Source organism: Neltuma alba, unplaced genomic scaffold (assembly GCF_004799145.2).
Source record: "Neltuma alba isolate B1F8T4 unplaced genomic scaffold, ASM479914v2 tig00005329_pilon, whole genome shotgun sequence".
Lineage (NCBI taxonomy): Eukaryota > Viridiplantae > Streptophyta > Magnoliopsida > Fabales > Fabaceae > Neltuma > Neltuma alba.
Window position 1 is genome coordinate 16,735 of NW_021634062.1, and position 25,464 is coordinate 42,198.

Consider the following 25,464-nt stretch of genomic DNA (forward strand, 5'->3'; position numbering starts at 1 on the left):
TTCAAGAAATGAATGCAATCACCAAAAACCCTCAGAATAATATGTATAGCATATACTAAAAAATTTTAGGATAAAAAATAACATAGTTATAATAATCATTTATTGTTGAGATTTTTTCATACATTGCTGTTTTGAAACCTGATAATAATTCTTCTATTTGAACTGATCTTGTGCAGCATATGATAAATATGCAGGGTTAGTTTTGTCTCATAACTTACAACAACAAAAAAGAGTGATTTTATTAGCAATCCAAACACCACATATACAGAATTGTGAAAAAATAAATTAAAGCTATAAAAAATATTTATTATTGTATGTTCTTTAATTGTCAATATACTTTAAAATAATTAAATTTTTTTATGGGATGATTGTAATTCCCAACATTGTAATTTTGGATATTGAAAATTCAAAGTCTTACGCATGACGTTAGTCAAACGGTCATAACATGAACAGTGCCAGAAAACGAAAACTGAGTTCTATAAATACCACAGAAACTCGACTTCTTCTGTTCAGACCTTCAGTTCAACCTTAAGCACCATCTTTCCAGTCTTCTTCTTCCTCCTCAAAGCATAGCATAACACAAGCTTTCTGCTCATTCTCTTTCTCTCAACCACTCAACAATGGCTTCCTCCCTTGTCAGCACTAGTTTCCTTCCCTTATACCATTCTCAGGGCAACACCTCCTCCTCCTCTACTCTTTCACTCCGAACAACCAAAGTTTCTGCGACTAACCCCCAAAGGGTATGATTATGATGACATCAGTAATTTCAAACCAACTTTTCGCCTTGTTAATGGAGTCTCAGACGCTTACATTTTTTTTGTTTCTGTTTGATTTTCAGACGAAGAGGGTGATGACGGTGGCTGCGGGAGGAGGCACCGTTGGTGAGGAGAAGCCCTTGGAATCAATCAAGTTGAGGAAGCCTCTGAATTTTTCAGGAGAGAAACCTTCTACTCCCATCTTGGACACCATCAATTACCCAATTCACATGAAGAATCTATCGCTTCAGGTACAGGTCCTTCTTGCCTTTAACTATTCCAGATCACTCTCATTCTTCTGCAACATGTGGGCTGTACTGAACATGATCGATCTGCTGGGAATCAGGAGCTCGGTGAGCTTGCCGATGAACTGAGAGAAGAGATTGTTCACACGGTCTCGAAGACGGGAGGCCATTTGAGCTCAAGCCTCGGCGTGGCGGAGTTAACCGTCGCTCTCCACCATGTTTTCAGCACTCCTCAAGACAAGATCATTTGGGACGTCGGACATCAGGCGTACGCTCATAAGATTTTGACTGGAAGAAGATCAAGCATGCATACCATTCGACAAACCGGTGGACTCGCAGGATTCCCCAAGAGGGAAGAGAGTGTCCACGATGCCTTTGGAGTTGGTCACAGTTCTACTAGTATTTCCGCCGCCTTAGGTATGAACACTTTTTATATATAATCGTTAATAAGACTCATAGCTATCATTTGCATGATCTTATTAATCATAAACTGTATATTTTGGGGGTAATTCAGGGATGGCGGTTGCGAGGGACTTGATGGGGAAGGAGAACCAAGTGGTTGCAGTGATAGGTGACGGCGCAATGACGGCGGGACAAGCGTATGAGGCAATGAACAACGCCGGTTTCCTTGATACCAATATGATCATAATCTTAAATGACAATGAACAAGTCTCCCTTCCCACCGCCACCCTCGACGGTGCCGCCCCTCCGGTCGGCGCTCTAAGCAAAGCACTCACAAGACTACAAACCAGCAGAAAGTTCCATCAACTGCGTGAGGCTGCCAAGGTATATCCACACATTTATTTTCTGGCACCCAGTGGGATCCACACATGTTATGAGTCTTTATCACACTCCCCTCCCTGTTTACCACGTGCTTGGATAGGAGACGACCGACCTTTGAGCGTCCTCATAGGATTTATGCTCTACAACTAATGTTTGCCGACAAAAATAACAGGGAATTACCAAGCAAATCGGAGGCCAAACACACGAGTTTGCGGCAAAATTGGATACGTATATGAGAGGAATAGCGGGTGGCTCAGGCGCTTGCTTGTTTGAGGAGCTTGGGCTGTACTATATCGGTCCAGTGGACGGCCATAACGTAGGAGACCTCGTGCATGTTCTGAAGAAAATCAAGGGCATGCCCGACATAGGACCTGTTCTAATTCATGTTATCACTGAGAAAGGAAAAGGCTATGCTCCTGCGGAAGCAGCACCAGACAAGATGCATGGTATTATGTTGCGTCCTAGCCTCTAAAAGTTGATCTGCATATAACTTTGTCCCAGCAAATTCAAACAATAAGCTTCATGGTACTGTTATATTTATATGAATGCAGGTGTTGTGAATTTTGATCCCAAGTCAGGGAAGCAAATGAAGTCCAAAACAAGCACACGTTCTTACACTCAGTACTTCGCGGATTCTCTAATAGCAGAAGCTGAGGCTGATGACAGAATTGTTGCCATCCATGCTGCAATGGGAGGAGGCACTGGACTCAACTTATTCCAAAAGCAATTCCCTGAAAGGTGTTTCGATGTGGGGATCGCAGAGCAGCATGCTGTTACCTTCGCTGCGGGCCTTGCTGCCGAAGGACTCAAGCCTTTCTGTGCAATTTACTCTTCGTTTTTGCAAAGGGGTTTTGATCAGGTGACAAAATTATGCTAAACTGCTTTTAGAGGACTATTGACGCCACAAATTCTTATAATTTTGTCCTTGTCATCAATTTGTTGACTCGTGACTTTAATTTGCAGGTGGCACATGATGTGGACCTTCAAAGGCTTCCAGTGAGATTCGCAGTAGATAGGGCTGGGCTTGTGGGTGCTGATGGCCCAACTCATTGTGGAGCCTTTGACACGAGTTTCATGGCTTGTCTGCCAAACATGGTGGTCATGGCCCCTTCAGATGAAACCGAGCTCATGCACATGGTAGCCACGGCTGCGGCCATAGATGACCGCCCTAGCTGTTTTAGGTACCCAAGAGGAAATGGCATAGGATCCCTTCTTCCACCAAACAACAAAGGCACCCCGCTAGAGGTACGGATTAGCTTTAATAAAAAAGAAGCATTTTTATGCTGCGTGAGATAAATATGCGAAAGAGATTTTATATCTCGTAAAGCATGACCGAGAGACTTGAAAGTGAATGTGTGAAAGCCATAACTCAATCATTTTGTGCTGATGGAGACTTGAAATGGATGTAGGTTGGGAAAGGAAGGGTACTGAAGGAAGGAAGCAGGGTGGCACTTGTGGGGTATGGAACCAAGGTTCAAAGCTGTATGGAAGCAGCAAATTTACTTGAAGCTCAAGGCATCTCAACTACTGTGGTTGATGCCAGATTCTGCAAGCCTTTGGATCGGGAACTGATGAAGCAGTTAGCTAGAGAGCATGAAGTTCTTATCACTGTTGAAGAAGGATCCATCGGAGGATTTGGCTCTCACGTTTCTCAGTTCCTAGGCTTGAATGGACTCCTCGATGGAAATCTCAAGGTACTCCCATAAATCAATCTTTTTTTTTTTTTTCCTTTTCTTTTTCACACATTCTCATTCCATAACTCAGATTAAAGGAGATTGTTAAATTGTTGCAGTGGCGAGCCATGACACTACCAGACAGATACATTGACCACGGATCTCAGACAGATCAGATTGAAGTAGCAGGATTGAGTTCAAAACATATTGCAGCTACTGCTTTGTCTTTGACAAATACTCAACCTGATAATCGTTATCTGTTTAATCTTCGTATGTGAGACTTTAGCATAAGATGAGATGTGATACATTTGAATATGTCTCCTTTAAGCTTTGTAAATAATCGATGTCAACTATAGAAATGAAATAATTTTTTTCTTAAACCATTCTTAGTGCTCCATTATAACTTTTGATAAACTTGTCAAACATTTTACATTTTAATTTTCTACTAACTTTTCATTAGAACTAACTATAAAGGTGAAGAATGAAATTATAAAGAGTGTCAATTTGCGTCCTTTTAACAGTAGGCACAGCATTGCAGCGTTGGTTTAAATCTATTCAAGTTTAGAGACACCATTACATCACCTATCTGATTAGACCGAACCTAAGGTAAAACGTACCTAACCTAATTTTGGCTCTTTCAGTACATCCAATATTGGAGGGGAGAAGCAGGCCTAAATTCCTGTCTGCTCTTTTTTTAATCTTTTCCTTTTATTTTTTTTCCATCATAACACAGGTTAAGAATGTTGAACCGTAATATCCTGTTCTTTTCTCAGTTATTTTGAAACGAGACAAAATTGTCTCGAGATGGGACAAGACAGGACGTATGATATATTATCTTACTTTTTAATTTTTATAAATTTATTTTATTTATTATTATAATAATATTATGGTAATAATAATAGTGATTATTATTTTGGTTATGTTCTTTACATCATGTTCTTTTTAACAAATATTTAAGTTTGTTTATATTTTGTCTCTTGAGAATACAAATAAGGTTTCTTCTTTTCCAATTTCTAACTAATTTTTTTCCTAATTTTTATTTTTTTAAGAATTCCTAATTTGATTTAGTGATTCTTTTTTTTTTTTTGGATTTTCCTAAGTGTTTATCATGAGGTCTTAAATACCCCCGGTATATACTACTACAAAAAATACATTTAACGGCGGTTAAAATAAGCTTTTTACGGCGGTTTTGAGACCGACGTGTATGCCATCGATGTAAAATGTAGAGGATTTCATGGCGATTTAAGAACCGCCGTGATATGTGACTTTTCACGGCGGTTATATAAATAACCGCCGTGAAAAATTTTTATTCCTTTAAGTCACGTTTCATCTTACTGATCAGGAGAGAACGGGAGAACAAAGCCTCAAAGGAAATCTCTCGCTAGTTAAAAGCATTTTGATGGAGTAAATATAGATTCTTTCCTGCCTTTATAGCGTCACTTAACTTCACCTTCGGCCACCAGATCGAAGCAACTAAGATTTAATAAAGGTAAAATCAAAGACTCAGATCGGATAAAATCAAAAACTCAGATATGCTAAAAATCAGATCTCTTTAAACTCAGATTAAGCATTTTATTTTTAACTAAAGAAAATAATCATATCAAACCACAAAAACTGCAAAATCCACAGAAAGAATGGAGGTGAAAAACTCACAAATAAGAATGAAGAGGATGAGGCGATAGTGACGGCAACAGCAACAGCGATAGTGATGGAAGAACATGACGGAAATGATAGAGGCAATGGATAAACCGACAAATATAAGAGGAAGGAGAAAATCGAGTGAGGATGTGGTATGGGGGACTATGAGCTCTGAATCTGAAAAGTGAAAACTATCGCGTGATGGATTTTAAAATTCTGATCGACTTTTTACGGCGGTTTTTTTAAAAAACCGCCGTTAAAAGTATTTTTTTTACAGCGGTTATTTAAAAACCGCCGTTAAAAGTATTTTTTACGGCGGTTTTTAAAATAACCGCCTTTAAAAGTCCGCCTATAATTACAGAAATGCCACCGTCATATTTTTTACAACGTTTTTGCTAATAACCGCCGTAAATTAGCGTCGTGAATACTTTTTTTTGTAGCAGTGATAGTTAGTTTTTAAATTAAAAAAAAATTAGGACATTCCTATCTCATCCCTTTTTTGTCCTGTCCAGACAAAAAACATCTCATCCCAGCCGTCAACACTCCTAACTCACATACTCGTAATACTCATTGAAGCTAAGTTACGATTTTACCGCCTATACCATTCTCTTTCCCTGTACGATCCCCACCCCCCGGGTCCCCCCCCTTTCTCCCCCACAATAACCTCAAGTCTGTCCTGCGGCCTGTCCAATTAAATCTCCAACTGTTTGATTTTTCTTAGCCTCAATTCTAATTGGTTTAACGGAATCCTCCCCCATTTGAATCACTCCTCCCATCAAATTTTCAAGTGCTTGCTGGAGAAGAAGGCAACAATGGTGGTTGGTGGGAGGGGGCTCTTTTTTTCAACCTTTCCTTCATTCTTCTTCGACTTCCATTCCATCCGGTGAGAGCTTCCCTTCGTCCATTTCACTTTGGAGATTGATTTGCTTTGTTGGATCGTTTTTTGGGTTTGCTGTAATAATTGTATTTGATTACAACTTCAACCATGATGCCAACAATTAAGTTTGTGATTATGTTATTCTTATTGTAGGATCGATTCATTTTTGTTGTCCTCTAAATTTTGAAGTTCATAAATTCAGGCAGATAATATCTTCTGAAGTAGATTTTCATGTTTGATTTTCAGAGAAATAGATTAAAAAAAGTATACTCTTATATGGTCATTTGTTTAGCTTGGCATAGAATTATGACTTTTAAGTGTTTTGCAATAACCATCTTGTGACCCAGACACAAGACATCCCAAAGATTAGGACGTTAACTTTCACATTTTACCAGTTTCCTTTCGTAACAAAACTTTTGCAATAAAATTTAAGTAGAAGACAACTTTACAAATTAACATGTTAAATTTTTCAATTTAAAATTTTCATTCTCAGTTCATAAGTTTTCATTTCACAACAACCACCTTGTAACTTAAGCATAAGACATCCTTAGTAGCGGAACAAGACATTCTTAGAAATTAATAAGTTAAATTTTGCAAGTCACAACTTCTCATTCGCAACAAAACTTTTGCAATAAACATTTTTAAACTCAAGCGCAAGTCAACTGTAAAAATTAACAAGTTAAATTTCATACTTCATAAGTTTTTTATTTGCAATTCACAATTAATAAGTTCTCATGTACGATAGAAAATTGAAATTGTCTTCAATTTCCCTTTTTTAACAACTCAAAGGCATTAACGTAAATTGATAAAATTTCTAAATGAAATCCTAATTTGGTCGTTTAACAACCCAAATTGAAATATGCGTAATTCAAGTATCTTTTAAAGAAATTTTCCGTAAATGTATAAAATCAGAGGGAGTACGTGCGTAATGTGGTTATGTATTTATATAGAACTGAAATTATATAATACATTCGGACTTTCGAAGATATTAACAAGTGTGTCGCACATGATAGATAGGTCCCAGTGGCACGATGAAGATGTGCAAAATATTGTTTATCACGTGAAGGATTGCGATCTCTCAAATTATTTTGTTTGGATATCTTAATTCTCACCCACACAAACCACAATCGTTTCTTTCAACTATTAATTTATGGAAAAACTATATTTGAACTACCTATACTTTCTTTTAATTTTTAACGTGGTACTATGCGTTTGTTTTCACTTAATTAAATCACTTAATTTTACTTTTTCAGTAACATTAGTTCTTGTAACTTTATTCGATTACTATTATTAGTCTCTATTCAAGAGTTAGTGATGTTAATAGAGTAAAATTAAAGATTTAATTAAGAGAAAAAAATATATAAATATCAAATTTAAAATTGGGAGAAAATATGGTACGTCTAATATGGCTTGCATTAGGCGTGTTCCACGTTTCCCAATTTCAACACTTATCATATAAATGATCAGTGCCCACTTGCCACGTACTCACTTCGCACGCACCTTCGTTCTATATTCATTCTCCTCCTGCGTATGTTCATATTATTTCTCTTTCTACACTCAGTCACTTAATCATCCATAAATTTTTTATTCACATACAGAGATGATGAAGAAATTAATTAATTAAGAAGGTGATTAAAAGCATTCTATAACGTTAACTTAATTCGTGACCCTTTTTTATTCAGCTAAACGATATCCTCGTTATCATAAAGTTTAATTTGAGAGGCTGATTGTAAGTATAATTAAATATATTGTGACCGTGAGAATGTTAATGCATATGATAATTATGTAGGCATATTCAAATATAAATAATTGTATATTTAATATTAAATGTTTATGTCTTTTATGGTCAGGTTGGCAAATCCAATCCATCGTCTTCTTTGTGCCTGATACTTCCAAGTACAAAAGTTGACCTTCGAGACATACGCTGACGAATTCGGAACTGAAACACTATCTCCAGTCTTATTTATAAGATTTTGTTTACTCACTAGAGGTCTTATAAACAGGACAGATGGTAGTGAATGCTGACTTTTCAGCAACCCAAAATTCAAAGAATTGCCGGAATTTTCAAGGTGAGCAGGAAAAAAAGAAATACTTCCTTACTCTCTTTTTTAAGTCACTTTCAATATGTTCTACACAGATGAAAAACTTTAAATTTTATTAACTTTCATTTAAAATTTAATAATTTTTTAACTTTATTCCTATTTAATATATATTATACCTCATGTAAAGAAAATCAACACAATAATAAATGAAGAATAAAATTGTAGATCCATACAAAAAAATTTTCTCAGTGCTCTATAAATAAGACCAAAAAATATCTTCTCTTTTTGCCCTATAAATAAGATCAAAGGAGTAAAACTTTGGTCATGAGACCGATTTATATTATAATTTTCAAAAAAATTTATTTTTTAGTTCTTTATTTTTTTAATTCACTTGTAACCCAGTTTTTATAACTCAATGATCAACTCGACTCACCTATGACACTTTAGTTTGCTCACCCTGTATCTCCTAGTTACCCGACTAACTACTTCCTCTTTTTGACCAAAAAAACTTACTACTTCCTCTTATCTTTATTAAAAGAACTCACTAATTAATTCATACACATTAAATTTGTCATAACATTTAAGAGATTTTTCCTACTCTGGTCCTATTTATAAGGTAGAGAGAGAAGGTTTTTTTGTCCTATATATAAGACGCTCTTTATTAAATTTTCAGCGTCAATGTACTATTTTGTCCTTTATTTATTATGGTTTAGATAGTTATTTTTTCTTGAAAGATATATATATATATATTAAATAAGGGTAAAATTGAAAATTTGTTATATTTCAATGAAGAGCTAATGCATTTTAAAATTTTTCTTGTTCTGTATGAAATATGCTGGAAATACCTTATAAATAGGATCAGAGGGGTATATTATCCTCAATAATTAGTCTGAATTCTAACATCATAATATTAATTTCTATTTTTTTTTCTTATCCTCATTGGATATGGGCATATATGAAAAAATATATATTTAATACTTATTGAAATTATTATATTATTACTCTTAATATATAGTATTTCTGATTATTGTTATTAAAAATTCTAAATGTGATTTTTATCCACCTATTATTATAATAAATAAACTCATTTTTGAATAATGATTTTGGACACGCCCGGCAACATTGGCAAGGAGGCATGAGTATGACTCTACTATAAATTTATTATTATTATCTCTTACGTAACCTGTCACAATCAGTGCTGATCCTCATGGATAACTATAGGGGTGTTCATGAGACCCGCATGCCTAATAAACCTGTCCAAGTCCACAAAAAAAGTGTCATGCCCAGCCCAACAAAAGGCTGCTCAATAAAAATGGGTATTTTTTAGCCGGGCAGATTCATGGGTAGGGCAGGGCCATGGGCAAGGTATACTGTCCTGCTCCGAAAAAATATATAATTATATATAATGTAATATTATTTTAAGCAAGTATCCCCTTTATTTTGGCTAAAAAAATTAGTTAAAATTAGAAAAAAAATGAAAAGAACATAAAAATTATAATTATATAAAAGAACCAACTATTAAAATATAAGATTAAATATGCTAAATTACTCCAAGTCAAATTTCCTTCTTTTCCTCTTACCTCCAATTTTTTAAAACAAAAAATAAAATAAAACTACCTTTCAAATCTTGTGCTTTCACATAACTATAAGAACCATCAACTCTATGAATAAACTACAAAATTAGATCAATTATTAAATATTTTAATTATTAAATTTTTTTTACCTCTTATAAGAAATCGAAAGCTGAAGAACAAGACTATATAAGTCTTATATAAATATATATATGAGTGATTGAGTTATTCGTGATTAGTATTTTTCTCTCTCACTTGTCTCAAAACATGATAATTAAATTCTTTTTTCTACATATGATACGGGCAAGTTGTTATTAAATTTGACAGAAAAGACTACCCTTACCCAGCCCAAAATAGTTAGGGCTTTTACCAGGTAGGGCCAGACAACGGGTTGCAAAACAAAGCTTGCCCATCTTTCAAATTGGGTATCTGGACTTTGAATAAGTTTTCAACTTGAAAAGGAAACGCTCAGAGAGACGAGTGAGAAAAGTAGAGAGAAGAGCGGTGGGCACGAGAACTCGACGGTGAGCGATGAGGTTCAGATGTCGGAATGTAACATCCAGACTTTTAGGCCTAGAAGTTTCAGAAATAGCCTAAATTAAATAGGTTACTAGACCCCTGTGAGCAGAAGTCCCGAAGATGAAAAAGGAAGTTAAAGCAGTTTCAGGGACTACACTGCAAAGTAAAAGTTTTCAGGGGCTCGGGTATAATTAAGGTTAGAGGCTCCAGTAAAGTCTCGAAGGACCAAAAAGAGAAAAGAGGCTAGATACAGGCCAAAGGTTAAGCTAGAAGCCTCAAAGAGAGGATTATATGAAGCTAAGTCCAAGAAGGGACTAAATTGTAAGTTCAGAAAGGTATGACCAACAGGGGTAAAAATGGAAGAGTACGCAGAGAATTTCAAGAAAATCCTAGAAAATTAGAAATAATATTCTAAGGCTCTTCTATGAAGAGAAAAGATGAAACTACCCCTGAGGTAGCTTCAACGGAATTTATGAGGTTATTACCAGTAAAAAGTATACCATGTGAGGTAATTATTTAAAATAGCAAGAGACCTCAAAAATGTATACAAAAATGAGGTTAAATGGTTGAAAGGTTGTACTAATTTATAAAATTAGTCCCACAACCAAAAGGCCAGTAGAGTGGCTTTAAGAAATTAAAGAGCCGGTTTTGCCGCTAAAAGGGCATTTTGGTAAATGAATTTTTATGCAAGGTTTAAAGGAAGTGTTATGGCCTAAGAAAATTCATAGATATTCTCTAGAATTAAAGGGAATTTATAAAGTAGATAGAACATTTTTCTGAGTTCCGAAAGGCCATAAAGAAAGCCGGAGAAACGTGGGCCAAGTAAATTCGGAGGAAGCTTATGAAACAAGTTTGATCCAACGGTTAGGATCTAATCTCCCATCTCATCCACCACTTTCATGACACTTGGCATCTTCTAGAAGGTTGAGGTAAGCATGATGTAATAAGATGATGCAATGATGATGCAAAAGTCCACTTGAACTTCCAAATTTGCCCTTACCCTTTCTATTAGCCACCAAGGGCATTTTGGTCCATTCAAGCCAACTTTTTTGGCTATAAATAGAGCCTCTTCCCCTTCATATTTTCAGCCAATATGAGTTTAAGAGGGGAAACTCTGCCAAAATTTAGAGAGAAAAACGTAGGGGTGAAGGCCAAGAAGAAGGAACAAAGTTCAAGCTTCAAGATCAAGGTATGTGGTGGCTGTAGCATCTGATTTGATACCTATTTCGAATTAGTTACTGTGCATGTCTGATTCTGAAATTTTGCATGCTTAAAGTACACTCTGTGAGCTTTAAATCCATGGATAGAACACTCCATTTGGATATGTGTACGATTTATGGTGATTTTTCAAATTTAGGATTTGAAATCTGGAAACAGTGTTGAACTTTTGGGAGACTGTCAAGTTCCGTACAATTCTGGTACTGTTCTGCGTAGAATTCGTTCCTGAAAATATTTTTCCTTTAAATTTAAATTAATTATCTTTCAGTGAGACTTGGAAGCACTCAATTTTGATTTTTCTAGATTTAATTATGAATTTTGAAAGTTGATCAAAAATTCTGGAGATTCTGCGTGAACAGTACCCGCGAACCAAAATTTCCAGATTTGATATTCTTGAATCTAAAGCCATCTAAAGTGGTCCTAATTGACAAGAAATGGATCATAAGGATGGGAAATGATGAGATTTATGTTAGAAAAGCTAGAAAGAAAACTCTAAGACTAAGAGAAAGGGTTGAGGTTCAAGAAAGCTAGTCTTGAACTTTATGTAATCTCTTGGTCCTAATGGGTTGTGTGACCAATGTGATTATGTTTAGGATCTTGAAACATCTAAGAGGATGTTTGATGATGTTGACCAAAAGCTAACATGGTTGGAAAGTCAAGGGAGTCAAAGGAAAAGTAAGAGGAAGGCTTGAGGTGCAAGGTAGTGAACTTACCTATTGTCATTGCTTGATGTTGTATGCTTGTGTGTTGCCGTGTACATGTTATTGAATGTTATTGTGACATGTTTTAGCTGCTGTGATTGCTATTCATGATGAGTAGATTATGTCTCCATGGCCATGCATCAAGAAGTTAGCTTTGAGCATGCTAGTATGTCACTAATTAACAAGAGAATAAACAAGTTGCGTGTAGTGCATGAGCATCCATTTAGCATGATTAATATGGTATTGTTTGCTACTGAGATTCCCCCGAATCTCACCCCCTTCCTAACCAACCATTTAGGTCAATCAATGATGGGCACTAATGGCATGAGAAGCAAGGAGAAGAAGTGGAGAATTATTAATGCAAATGAATGATATTAATATTCAATGTATAATTCTCCTATGCTGTAAATTATGTTATGAATGCCATTACTTCAATGTATATGCTTAGGATGTTTATGGCATGAATGAAAGTATATGAGTATGAATGAGAAAGATTAAGCCCATGCTATGTATGTCAAAGAAATAAAAAGAATTAAAGTAAGGAGATATTAAAGGATAAAACGTAGGTCCTGAAGCAGTTAGTTTTGAGCTTCAGTTTGACCTATCAAATGAATGAGTTAAATCACGAGATTTGGCAGACTTATAGTGCACATCCCAAGCTTCAAAATGAGTGGTAAATCACCTCATTTGGATGTGTATACAAAGAGATATGAGTTTTCAAAGTTAAGGCACAGAATCTGGAGAGTCCAGATTTTACCAAACAAATAGTAATCTTAATCCAATAAACTGTACGAATTGGGCAAGAATAAGTCCAATTGAGTATTTTTCCCTTAGAGAGCATTGAAAGAGCTTTCCGTAGAATTTTGGAACACCTCCATACGATTTTTTCTAGAATTAGTTATGATTTTTCAAAGTTGGACCTGTAATCTAAAAACTGGACAGTAAACAGTAATTTTTCGAAAATTAACGTCCAAATTGAAATTTTTAAGCTTAAGACCATCCAAAGGGGTCTAGAATGATTCTAAATGACTGCTAAGGTACTATATAAGTAAGGTGTGACACGGAAAATGGCAAGAAATTGAAAGAAGAGGATGACCTGATGGGAAGAAACATAAAGAAGATGGATGGAGATATCCACATGGAGGAGCAAGACCCCGATGGTGAAGACGCTGCAGGGAGGAAAGAGAAAGGAAACAAGAATTTAGACAGGGAAGGGGAACAAAACGAGACCAGGAAGCAGCGAGAGGAGAAAGGAACTTTTAAATCTCCTATATCCTACAAGGAGAAACTAATGGGAGGCGAGACACAGCACTGTGAAGACAAAGACCTTGATGGACTGATGATACAATGGTTGAGAGAGGAAGAGGAATTAGCCCCTCTACTGATAGAAGCAGAAAAGGAACTCTTAGGAAGCCTACCTAGACTCAATATCAGCGATGAGAGACTGAAAGAGCTGTGCAGACCCTGGAAAAATGCTCTAATTCTAACCGTGTTAGGCAAGACAACAAGCCTGCAGGTAATGAAAGACAGAGTAGGATGGCTACCGAGAACAAACAAATTCAAACTCATTGATCTTCCAAACAATTATTTTGTGTTTCGCACTGATAATCTAGAACTAAATCGAAGATTGCTATTCGATGGACCCTGGCTTATTCAAGGGCATTATTTGGTAGTGCAACGTTGGAGTCCTAACTTCAACCCCTACTGCAATAGGGTTCACAAAGTTGCTATTTGGGTAAGAGTCCCTACATTACTGATGCACATGTATTCGGAGGAGTGCATGTGGGAGCGGGGTAATCTGATCAGAAAGTCGCTGAAAGTGGATATGAACACCTTAGCGTAGTGTAACACGAGGAATATGGCTACGGTGGAAAGAGGGAAGTTCGCCAGAGTAAGTGTAGAAATAGATCTGAACAGGAAGTTGCAATCGAGATTTATGCTTCGAAAGAGAATGTTCACAGTAGAGTATGAGGGGCTAGAAGAAATTTGCTTTAAGTGTGGAAGATATGGTCACAAGCTGGAAATCTGTCCTCTGAACATGGAGAGACGAACAGAGCCTAAAGAAGGAAAACAAAACCTGCCGGAAAACAAGGAGTCGATGCCGGAGCTGAAGGAAGACGACAAGCAAGCCTTGTTTAGCATGCCAGGGGTGACGTTAGAGGAAGAGTACGGAACATGGATGAAAGCAAAACACACTTTATGATCAAAAACTCAAAAGGGTGAAACAGACAGGGGCAATCAAGCTAAAGGGGGAATAGGCATTCACAAAAAAGGGAAAGAGCCTACCAATGCTCCAGGGTCACATTTTGACATTCTTAAGGAACAAGAGGGAACGGTCAAATCAACAGACAACTTACCAGCACGTAAAAACAGACCTGGCATGATAGAATAGAGGAGGAAAACTGAGAAGGCCTCTAAGATAGATGATAAGTTAAAAAATGTAGGGAAAAAGCTGGCCAGTGAGCATACCATTATGGAAGAAGGAGAGAGTAGCAGGACGGCTAAGTAGATGCAGGACGCAGACGACCTTATGACAGAAAGGGAAAGACCAGAGGTTATAGTGGAAGGAAAAAAGGAGATGGGTCCCACCAAAAACCCTAACGAAAACATTTTGAAGCCCAAACCAACAATGAGAAATAGTGGGAAAGAGAAAAAGGCCATTGGAGTCAAAAGAGGAAATCACCAACGGCCCAAGATTATCTCACCTATCCTTAAAAGAAAGCAAGTATCTAGAGCCCATAAGTTGATCATTGGGTCGATTACTGGAGAGGGCCCAAATGTGAGTATTAGGCAAGGAACAAACATACCCCAGTCACTCCCAGCCACTTTTCATGATATGTCACCTGTTTCCTCAAGAGACCACCGAGAACTATTAAATGTAAATTTGAAGGAACACTTAATGCCTCAACCTAGAGATCCACCAGATATAGTTCAAATATCTCGACAGTTGGAGTTTGAGGAAGAAGCAACTGAAAACCATGATTATTGGTATGAAACTTCTGAAGCAGTTGGAGAGGAAAGTGGAGGTGGAATCATGGAAGATGGTGGGACTGCGAGACAGTAGGCCGCCTTATCCCATTTCTCCTCGTGTCACTATTATGAATTTAATAGCATGGAATTATAGAGGCGCTACCTCCAAGTCTTTCCCTATTAGAGTTAAAGACTTAGTTAGGGGTCGTGAGGTGCAAATTCTTATACTCTTCGAAACAAGAGTAAGTGGTACGAAAGCTGATACAATGATTAGGCGTCTTGGCTTCAACAATTGGATTCGACTTGAGGCTACTGGATATGCAGGAGGAATTTGGATGCTGTGGAATGAGGAAGAACTCACAATTGAGTATGTTCAATCTACTACTCAACTCCTCCACGTCAAGGTAACTAGAAAGAACGATGGCACCTCTTTATTGCTAACCAGTGTTTATGCTGAACCCAACCACGCCCTTCGAAAGTTTCTCTAGGAAGATTTAGAGAGCTTGAGCAAATCTATACAGGGACCTTGGTTAGTGATTGGGGACTTTAACTCCTATCTAAATATGGAAGATAAAATAGGAAGTAAATGCCACAATGTTGCTTCCATGAGAAAGTTTAATGAATGTATCTTTAAGACCCAACTCTTGCAAATGGACACTGTTGGAGACCACTTTACTTGGGAGAGAAATGGAATGAAGGAGAAAATTGACTGGGCATTCACTAACAAAAGGTGGATTCAGATCTTCCCTTTTGCGAAGGTGTATCATTTACCCAAGTTTGGGTCAGATCATCGTCCCCTATTGGTAAGGAATGCTCATAAACAGCCTAGGAAAACAAGAAAACCAGCTTTCAAATGCCAAGCAGGTTGGTGTTTAGAGGAGGACTTCTCAGAGATCATCAGAAATTCATGGGCTCATAAGGATTGGAATGACAATGTTGAAAACTTTACAAAACAAGCTGAGGAATGGAACAAAGGAAAAATAGGGAATTTACCGAGGAAGAAGAAAAACCTTATGAGGAGAATAGAGGGGATTGATAGGGCCCGAAGTAGAAGGGACAACCAATTCCTGATACAAACAGAGAAGGAGCTTTGGAAGGAGTACAATAAGGTAATAGCTCAAGAAGAACTTCTTTGGTATCAAAAGTCAAGGTGCAATTGGCTTAAGTGGGGAGACAGAAATAGCAATTTTTTCCACGCCTCTACCTTGACAAGAAGAAGAAAGAACCGAATTGATGGGCTGCAAGATTCCAATGGAGAGTGGGTGTTTAATCAACAGCAACTGAAACAGATAGCTCTTACCTTCTATAAAACCCTCTTCACCAGCAATGAAGACACGGCCAGAAATCTCCAAACATCTTCATCCTTTCCTCCTATTTCGGATATGGATAAAAGATGGTTGGAAAAGGAAGTGGATAATGAAGAGATAAAAGCAGCAGTTTTTGATATGGGTGCCTTTAAAGCTCTAGGTCCGGATGGTATACAAGCATTTCTATACCAGGAATTCTAGAACATCCTAGGGAATCACATCTGCCAAATGGTCAAGAATATGTTCACTAATCCTCACAGAATACACCTTCTAAACAAAACAAATCTGATTCTCATTCCCAAATAGGAGACTCCAAGCTGCATAAAAGATTTCAGGCCAATATCCCTATGTAATGTGAGTTACAAGATGATTACAAAGGTTATTAGCAAGAGGCTGAGGTCTATTATGGGAAAAGTAGTGGGTAACCATCAATGTAGTTTCATAGTAGGGAGATAAAGCAGTGACAATATCATCGTAGCTCAAGAGGTGATCCATGCGATGAAAGCTAAAAAAGGTAGGAAAGGCTGGCTGGTGGTGAAAGTGGACCTTGAAAAAGCTTATGACCGGCTAGAATGGAACTTCATCCATGACACTTTAAGGAAAGTGGGATTAGAGGAAAAGATGTGTACGTTAATCATGATGTGCATTACCACCCCTTCCTTCAAAGTCATGTGGAATGGGGAGGAATCAGAAGAATTTTCCCCATCAAGGGGCATAAGGCAAGGGGACCCCATATCCCCTTATATCTTCACACTTTGCATGGAAAGACTTAATCACATTATTCATGATGCTATAGAAGAAGGGGAGTGGACACCTATCTACCTAAACTCAGGTGGGCCTCCCATATCACACCTATTCTTTGCTGATGACCTTATCCTCTTCGGGCAAGCCTCCACTAAATAGGTAGAAGTAATGCTGGAATGTATTGAAAATTTCTGCACAGTTTCGGGTCAAAAAATGAATAGAACTAAGACGAAAATGTGCTTCTCAAGAAATGTTCATTATTCCAGAGTGAGCCAGCTGAGCCAAATAATAGGAGTTGGATTGACAGGAGATGTAGGGAAATACTTGGGAATTCCCCTTGTTCACAGGAGGGCCTCCTTCGCCCTTTTTGCACCAGTTTTAGAGAAGATAGTGGGCAAACTTTCAGGGTGTAAAAAGAAAATGCTTACCCTTCCAGGTCGAGCCACTCTGATCAAAACAATTATTAGTACAATTCCCTCTTATCATATGCAAACCATTTCACTGCCTAAATGCTTGCTGAACGAAATAGAGAAGATGAGCAGAGGTTTTCTCTGGGGAGATAAGGAAAATAAAAAGAAGCTCTATTTGGTGGCTTGGGACCAAATTACAGAGGAAAAGAATGAAGGGGGACTGGGAATAAAAAATCTGAAAGCCCAGAATGAAGCTTTCATAATGAAGCTGTGCTGGAAAATGATTCAAGACAAAGAAGCCTTGTGGGTTAGAGTACTATGAGCAAGATATGGGTGCGGGACAGATATAATACCGAAGGTGGAAAAGCGGCAAAACTCATCCCTCACTTAGAAAGCGATCAGCAACGTTTGGATGAAATTTAAACAGGGGCTGGCTAAGAAGATAGGGAATGGAAGGAATACCTCCTTTTGGTTTGAGAACTGGTCAGAAATAAATGCTCCACTAATTCATTATATTCCAGGAAGAGAACCATTTATTAATAGAGATGATAAAGTGGTGGATTATCTAATGGAATAGGGAGACTGGGATAGAAGAAAACTCAATGTCTAGTTCCCTCATGATATCATTGATCAAATTACTCGTGCTCACCCACCCCGTGAGCAGAGAGGGGAGGATAAAATTTTCTGGAAACCATCCACGGATGGTCTTTTTTCTGTTAGGTTTGCATATCGTTTTATCCTTGCAGGTACACAAGAACGGGCGGATAGCGTGTGGTGACTCATATGGCAATGGCCAAGACCGGAGAAAATTAAAACCTTCCTCTGGTTACTAGCTCACAACCGAGTGCACACAGCAGAGATGAGAGCGCACAGAGGGATGCTAGAGGAACCATCATGTCCATTTAACTGTCGCAACAGGGAAGATGCCATGCATATGATCAGGGATTGTATCAATGCTATAGATTGTTGGAAATCAGTAGTAGATGATTCAATGTGGGAAGACTTCATAAACATGTAGGGAGAGAGATGGATCAGGTGGAATTTAAAACAGAAGCTGGAAAAGAGCACACTAAGAAGCTTCAATAGAAATATTTATTTGGTTACATCTGCTAGGACATTTGGGTATCAAGATGTGAGAAACTTTTCAATCCATCACAGGCCATCTTATAGACTACTGCTAATGATAGCTTCTTCAGAGCCAGTTTGGACAAGGAACTAGTGGAAAGATGTACCTTCTTCAGCAACAACAAACAGATACCTCCAGAGGTCAATACTAACAATGGGGAATGTGCTTACTTGGAGGTGGATGGATTAGTTCTTCGGGATGGAAGAAGCGTGTGTGGAGGGGTCCTCCGAAATAAAGAAGGGAGCTGGTTATGTGGTTTTCAATGCAAGACTGTCTCAGTTCCCTCAGCCTTGGCGGAAGTGTTTGCAATCTTGTATGGCTTAAATGTTTGTTGGTCTAAGAATCTCAAGAAAATAATTGTTAAATCTGACTGTATAGAGGCAATCAATCTGATCTTGAGAGGATGCAATGTCGATTATCCTTTTAAAGATTTGATTGATGATACTAGATTATTGCTCCATCGAGACTGGCAGGTTAGTCTTAGTTACACTAGCAGGGAACATATAGGATTAGCTGATTTTTTAGCCAGAACTTCTCATGATATGGATGATGTCTATTGCTTCCTGGACCAACCTCTACCGGGAATTTCTGGAGCGGATGTTGAGCTAGGAGGTTAGATCTTGTATTTGTAAGTTGATCTTCTAAGAAGAGATTTCAGTTTCTACTCAAAAAAAAAAAAAAAGGGTATCTGGCTAGGGCCATGTCCAGCTCAACCCTACCCATGTGCAGCTCTAGATAAGTATCACGCTGATGTCATAGAGATTGCAGAGTAACTTTAAGCATTGTCTTGGGGGGTGAGGGTGTGGTAATTAAATATTTTAGTTCTCGATATTGAAAATTCAAAGTCTCACTGCTGACGTCAGTCAAACGGTCATAACATGAATAGTGCCAAAAAACCGAAAATTGAGTTCTATAAATTCCACAGATATCCGCCTTCTGCTCAGCACCTTCAAGCACCATCTTTCCGGTCTTCTTCTTCTTCCTCCTTTCTGCTCATTCTCTTTATCGCAACTACTCAACAATGGCTTGCTCTCTTATCAGCACTAGTTTTCTTCCCCTACACCATTCTCAGGATAACACCTCCTCCTCCCCTACTCTTTCAATCCGAACAACCAGAGTTTATTCTGCAACTAACCCACAAAGGGTATGTGATGAGATCAATGATTTCAAGCCAATTTTCCGCGTTGTTAATGGAGTCAGACGCTAACATTTTTTGTTTCTGTTTGATTTTCAGAGGAAGAAAGCGACGATGATGGCAGCAGGAGGAGGGCCCGTTGGTGAGGAAGAGAAACCTTTGGAATCAATCAAGTTGAGGAAGCCTCTGAATTTCTCTGGAGAGAAACCTTCTACTCCGATCTTGGACACCATCAATTACCCAATTCACATGAAGAATCTATCCCTTCAGGTAAATGTCAATTCTGCCACTAATTATTCCACATCGCACTCTAGCTCATTTCTCTGCGATATGTGAACTGTACTGAACATGATCGATCCGGTGGGAATCAGGAGCTCGGTGAGCTTGCCGATGAACTGAGAGAAGAGATTGTTCACACAGTCTCGAAGACAGGAGGCCATTTGAGCTCAAGCCTCGGCGTGGCGGAGTTAACCGTCGCTCTCCACCATGTTTTCAGCACTCCTCAAGACAAGATCATTTGGGACGTCGGACATCAGGCGTACGCTCATAAGATTTTGACTGGAAGAAGATCAAGCATGCATACCATTCGACAAACCGGTGGACTCGCAGGATTCCCCAAGAGGGAAGAGAGTGTTCACGATGCCTTTGGAGTTGGTCACAGTTCTACTAGTATTTCCGCCGCCTTAGGTATAAACACTTTTCATATATAATCGTTAATAAGACTCATAACTATCATTTGCGTGATCTTATTAATCATAAACTGTATATTTTGGGGGTAATTCAGGGATGGCGGTTGCGAGGGACTTGATGGGGAAGGAGAACCAAGTGGTTGCAGTGATAGGTGACGGCGCAATGACGGCGGGCCAAGCTTACGAGGCAATGAACAACGCCGGTTTCCTTGATACCAATATGATCATAATCTTGAATGACAATGAACAAGTATCCCTTCCCACCGCCACCGTCGACGGTGCAGCCCCTCCGGTCGGCGCTCTAAGCAAAGCACTCACAAGACTACAAACCAGTAGAAAGTTCCATCAGCTGCGTGAGGCTGCCAAGGTATATCCACACATTTCTTTCCTGGGAGCCAGTGGGATCCACACATGTTGTGAGTCTTTATCACACGCCCCTCCCTGTTTACCACGTGCTTGGATAGGAGACGACCGACCTTTGAGCGTCCTCATAGGATTTATGCTCTACAACTAATGTTTGCCGACAAAAATAACAGGGAGTTACCAAGCAAATCGGAGGCCAAACACACGAGTTTGCGGCAAAATTGGATACGTATATGAGAGGAATAGCGGGTGGTTCAGGCGCTTGCTTGTTTGAGGAGCTTGGGCTGTATTATATCGGTCCAGTGGACGGCCATAATGTAGGAGACCTCGTGCATGTTCTGAAGAAAATCAAGGGCACGCCTGACATAGGACCTGTTCTAATTCATGTTATCACTGAGAAAGGAAAAGGCTATGCTCCTGCGGAAGCAGCACCAGACAAGATGCATGGTATTGTGTTGCGTCCTAGCCTCTAAAAGTTTATCTGCATATAACTTTGTCTCAGCAAATTCAAACAATAAGCTTCATGGTACTGTTATATTTATATGTATGCAGGTGTTGTGAAGTTTGATCCCAAGTCAGGGAAGCAAATGAAGTCCAAAACAAGCACACGTCCTTACACCCAGTACTTCGCAGATTCTCTAATAGCAGAAGCAGAGGCCGATGACAGAATTGTTGCCATCCATGCTGCAATGGGAGGAGGCACTGGACTCAACTTATTCCAAAAGCAATTCCCTGAAAGGTGTTTCGATGTGGGGATCGCAGAGCAGCATGCTGTTACCTTCGCTGCCGGCCTTGCTGCCGAAGGACTCAAGCCTTTCTGTGCAATTTACTCTTCGTTTTTGCAGAGGGGTTTTGATCAGGTGACAAAATTATGCTAAACTTTTATAGGATTGATGCCGCAGATTCTTATATTTTTGTCCTGTCATCACTTTGTTGACTTGTGACTTTAATTTGCAGGCGGCACATGATGTGGACCTTCAGAGGCTTCCAGTGAGATTCGCAGTAGATAGGGCTGGGCTTGTGGGTGCTGATGGCCCAACTCATTGTGGAGCCTTTGACACGACTTTCATGGCTTGTCTGCCAAACATGGTGGTCATGGCTCCTTCAGATGAAACCGAGCTCATGCACATGGTAGCCACGGCTGCGGCCATAGATGACCGCCCTAGCTGTTTTAGGTACCCAAGAGGAAATGGCATAGGATCCCTGCTTCCACCAAACAACAAAGGCACCCCGCTAGAGGTACGGATTATCTTAATTTAAAAAAACGAAGCATTTTTATGCTGCATGAGATAAAGATGTGAAAGAGATTTTACATCTCGTAAAGCATAACCGAGAGACTTGAAGATGAATGTGTGAAAGTCATAACTCAATCATTTAGTGCTGATGGAGACTTGAAATGGATGTAGGTTGGGAAAGGAAGGGTATTGAAGGAAGGAAGCAGGGTGGCGCTTGTGGATATGGAACCATGGTTCAAAGCTGTATGGAGGCAGCAAAGTTGCTTGAAGCTCGAGGCATCTCAGCTACCGTGGTTGATGCCAGATTCTGCAAGCCTTTGGATCGGGAACTGATGAAGCAGTTAGCTAGAGAGCATGAAGTTCTTATCACTGTTGAAGAAGGATCCATCGGAGGATTTGGCTCTCACGTTTCTCAGTTCCTAGGCTTGAATGGACTCCTCGATGGAAATCTCAAGGTACTCCCATAAATCAATCTTCCTTTTTCCTTTTCTTTTTCACGTTTCTCATTCAATAACTCCGATTAAAGGAGATTGTTAAATTGTTGCAGTGGCGAGCCATGACACTACCAGACAGATACATTGACCACGGATCTCAGACAGATCAGATTGAAGTAGCAGGATTGAGTTCAAAACATATTGCGGCTACTGCTTTGTCTTTAACAAATACTCAACCTGATAATCGTTATCTGTTTAATCTTCGTATGTGAGACTGTAGCATAAGATGAGATGTGATACATTTGAACATACGTCTCCTTTCAGCTTGTAAATACTGGATGTAAACTATGGAAATGAAATAATTTTTTTTTCTTAAACCATTCTATTTTAACGCTCCATTATAACTTTTGATCAATTTGTCAAATATTTTACATTTTAATTTTCTATTAACTTTTCATTAGAACCAACTATAAATGTGAAGAATGAAATTATAAAGACTGTTGGTTTGCGTCCTTTTAACAGTAGGCACAACATTGCAGCGTTTGTTTAAATCTATTCAAGTTTAGAGATTCCATTACATCACTTGACTGATTAGACCGACACTGAGGTAAAATGCACCTAACCTAATTTTGGCTCTTTCAATATATCCATTACTTAGGTTAGAAGTGTTGAACTATCCTGTTCTCGTCCCAGTTATTTTGGAGTAAAACACAATTGTCTCGAGACGTGTTGATATATTATCTTCCTTTTAAATTTTATAAATTTATTTTTTAATACTATAATAATATTATGATAATAAAATTAGTAATTATTATTTTGGTTATGTTCTTTTCATCATGTTCTTTTTCACAAGTATTTTAAGTTTGTTTATATTTTGTCTCTTGAGAATACAAATACCGTTTCCTTTTGTCAATTTTTAACTAATTTTCTAATTTTTATCTTTTTCTTCTTATAGGTTTTTTCCTAATTTTTATTTTTTAAAATAATTCTTAATTTGAAATTAAAAAATAAACAAATTTTTTTCAAAAAAAAAAAAGAAAGGATATGTTTATCTCATCCCGATTTTGCCCTCTCCGGTTCGGGATGGATACGGGACAAAAAACATCTCATCCCACCCGTCAACACTCCTAACTCGCATGCTCATAATACTCATTGAAGCTAAGGTCCGATTTTACTGCCCTATAGTACTATATGTCTCCTCTATTCTCTGGTTACTCAAATTTCCCCTTCCATTCTCTTTCTCTATTACGATCTCCTCCCCCCCCCCCCAAACCCCAAAAAAAAAAAAACTCTCTTTTCTCCTCCACAACAACCTCGAATCTGTCCTGCCTGTCCAGTTAAATATCCAACTGATTGATTTTTCCTAGCCTCATCAATTCTAATTGGTTTAACGGAATCCTTCCCCACTTGAATCAATCCTCGCTTCAAAGTTTCAAGTGCTTGCTGGAGAAGAAGGCAAAGGTTGAAGGGGGCTTGCTAAGGAAAAAGGAAGAGACAACAATGGTGGTTGGTGGGAGGGGTTTATCGTTTTCAAACTTTTCTTCATTCTTCTTCGACCTCCATTCTATCCGCTGAGAGTTTCCCTTCGTCCATTTCACTGTGGAGATTGACTAACTTTATTGCATCGGTTTTTGGGTTTGCTGTAATAATTTTATTTGATTACAATATTCTTATTTTAGGATCAATTAATTTCTATTGTCTTCTGAATTTTGAAGTTCATTAAATTCAGGTGCATAATATCTTCTGAAGTAGATTTTCATGTTTGATTTTCAAAGAAATAGATTGAAAAAAGTATACTCTTATATGGTCATTTGTTTAGCTTGGCATAGAATTATGAATTTCAAGTGTTTTGCAATAACCATCTTGTAGTTCAAACACAAGACATCCCAAAAATTAGGATGTTAACTTTCACATTTTACAAGTTTTCTTTCGTCACAAAACTTTTGCAATAAAATTTAGGTACAAGACAACTTCAAAAATTAACAAGTTAATTTCTCAGTTTAAAATTTCATCCGCAATTCATAAGTTCTCATTCTCAACAAAACTTTCAAAATAACTACTTTATATTATAACTTTAAGTATAAGACACCTTAATAGTAGAACAAGACATTCTTAGAAATTAACACGTTAAATTCTGCCACTCATAAGTTTCCATTCGCAACAAAACTTTTGCAATAAACATTTTTGAACTCAAGCACAAGTCGACTTTAAAAATTAACAAGTTAAGTTTCATAGTTCATATATTTTTATTCGCAATTCACAATAAGTAATAGAAAATTGATTTTCCTTTGTCCAATAACTCAAAGGCATTAACGTAAATTGATAAAATTTCTAATGAAATCCTAATTTGGATCATGTGACCTGATTAAGTTTAAAAACCCAAATTGAAATATGGGTAATTCAAGTATCTTTTAAAGAAATTTTCGTGAATGTATAAAATTAGAGGAGTACGTACGTAAGTAATGTGGTTAAGTATTTATGTAGAACTGAAATTATATACTACCTCTGATCCTTAATATAAGATCTTATTTGATTTTTTGTTTAGTTCTAAATATAAGATGTTACTCTACTTAATCTCATATTTATGTATTTTTTTCTCAAGGTAATCTTTAATAATAGTATTTCTAACGAATACACTTAATTAATAATGATATTTTAGGAAAAACAACGCTTATTTATTACAAATAACTAACTTAATTTATTTTTTTATCTACTCAAATTAATCAACTAGCTCTTATATTTAAAACAGGAGGTAGTAATACATTCAGAGATATTAATAATTGTTCGCACATGATAGACAGGTCCCAGTGGGACGATGAAGACGTGCAAAATATTGTTTATCACGTTTAGGATTGTGATCTCTCATATTATTTTGTCTGGATATCGTAATTCTCACCCACACAACAACAATTGTTTCTTTCACCTACTCCCTCCCCGTCTATATATAAACTTTATTTTTAGAGATGGGGCCTGGTTAAAAATATAACTTGATTTTTAAAGATGAGTTTGGTCCAAAATATAAGTTTTAT

General features: G+C 37.7%; 3 protein-coding genes and 1 pseudogene across 3 annotated transcripts; all 4 read left to right on the top strand.

Moving 5' to 3' along the window:
- The first annotated feature begins 925 nt into the window (after positions 1–925).
- On the top strand, positions 926–3,800 carry LOC114747461 (probable 1-deoxy-D-xylulose-5-phosphate synthase 2, chloroplastic). The gene is made up of 8 exons (XM_028935798.1): positions 926–1,006; positions 1,102–1,417; positions 1,515–1,786; positions 1,956–2,229; positions 2,335–2,642; positions 2,747–3,028; positions 3,193–3,477; positions 3,576–3,800. The coding sequence occupies exons 1-8, from the start codon at positions 986–988 to the stop codon at positions 3,732–3,734; spliced, it is 1,917 nt and encodes a 638-aa protein (XP_028791631.1). The 5' UTR covers positions 926–985; the 3' UTR covers positions 3,735–3,800.
- A 9,342-nt stretch (positions 3,801–13,142) lies between these two features.
- On the top strand, positions 13,143–13,865 carry LOC114747457 (uncharacterized). The gene has a single exon (XM_028935795.1). It carries the CDS (start codon positions 13,143–13,145, stop codon positions 13,863–13,865), a length of 723 nt encoding a protein of 240 aa, XP_028791628.1.
- A 15-nt stretch (positions 13,866–13,880) lies between these two features.
- Positions 13,881–14,225, top strand: LOC114747458 (zinc finger CCHC-type and RNA-binding motif-containing protein 1-like). The gene has a single exon (XM_028935796.1). It carries the CDS (start codon positions 13,881–13,883, stop codon positions 14,223–14,225), a length of 345 nt encoding a protein of 114 aa, XP_028791629.1.
- A 5,631-nt stretch (positions 14,226–19,856) lies between these two features.
- Positions 19,857–22,805, top strand: LOC114747460 (probable 1-deoxy-D-xylulose-5-phosphate synthase 2, chloroplastic; annotated as a pseudogene).
- The last annotated feature ends 2,659 nt before the right edge of the window (positions 22,806–25,464 follow it).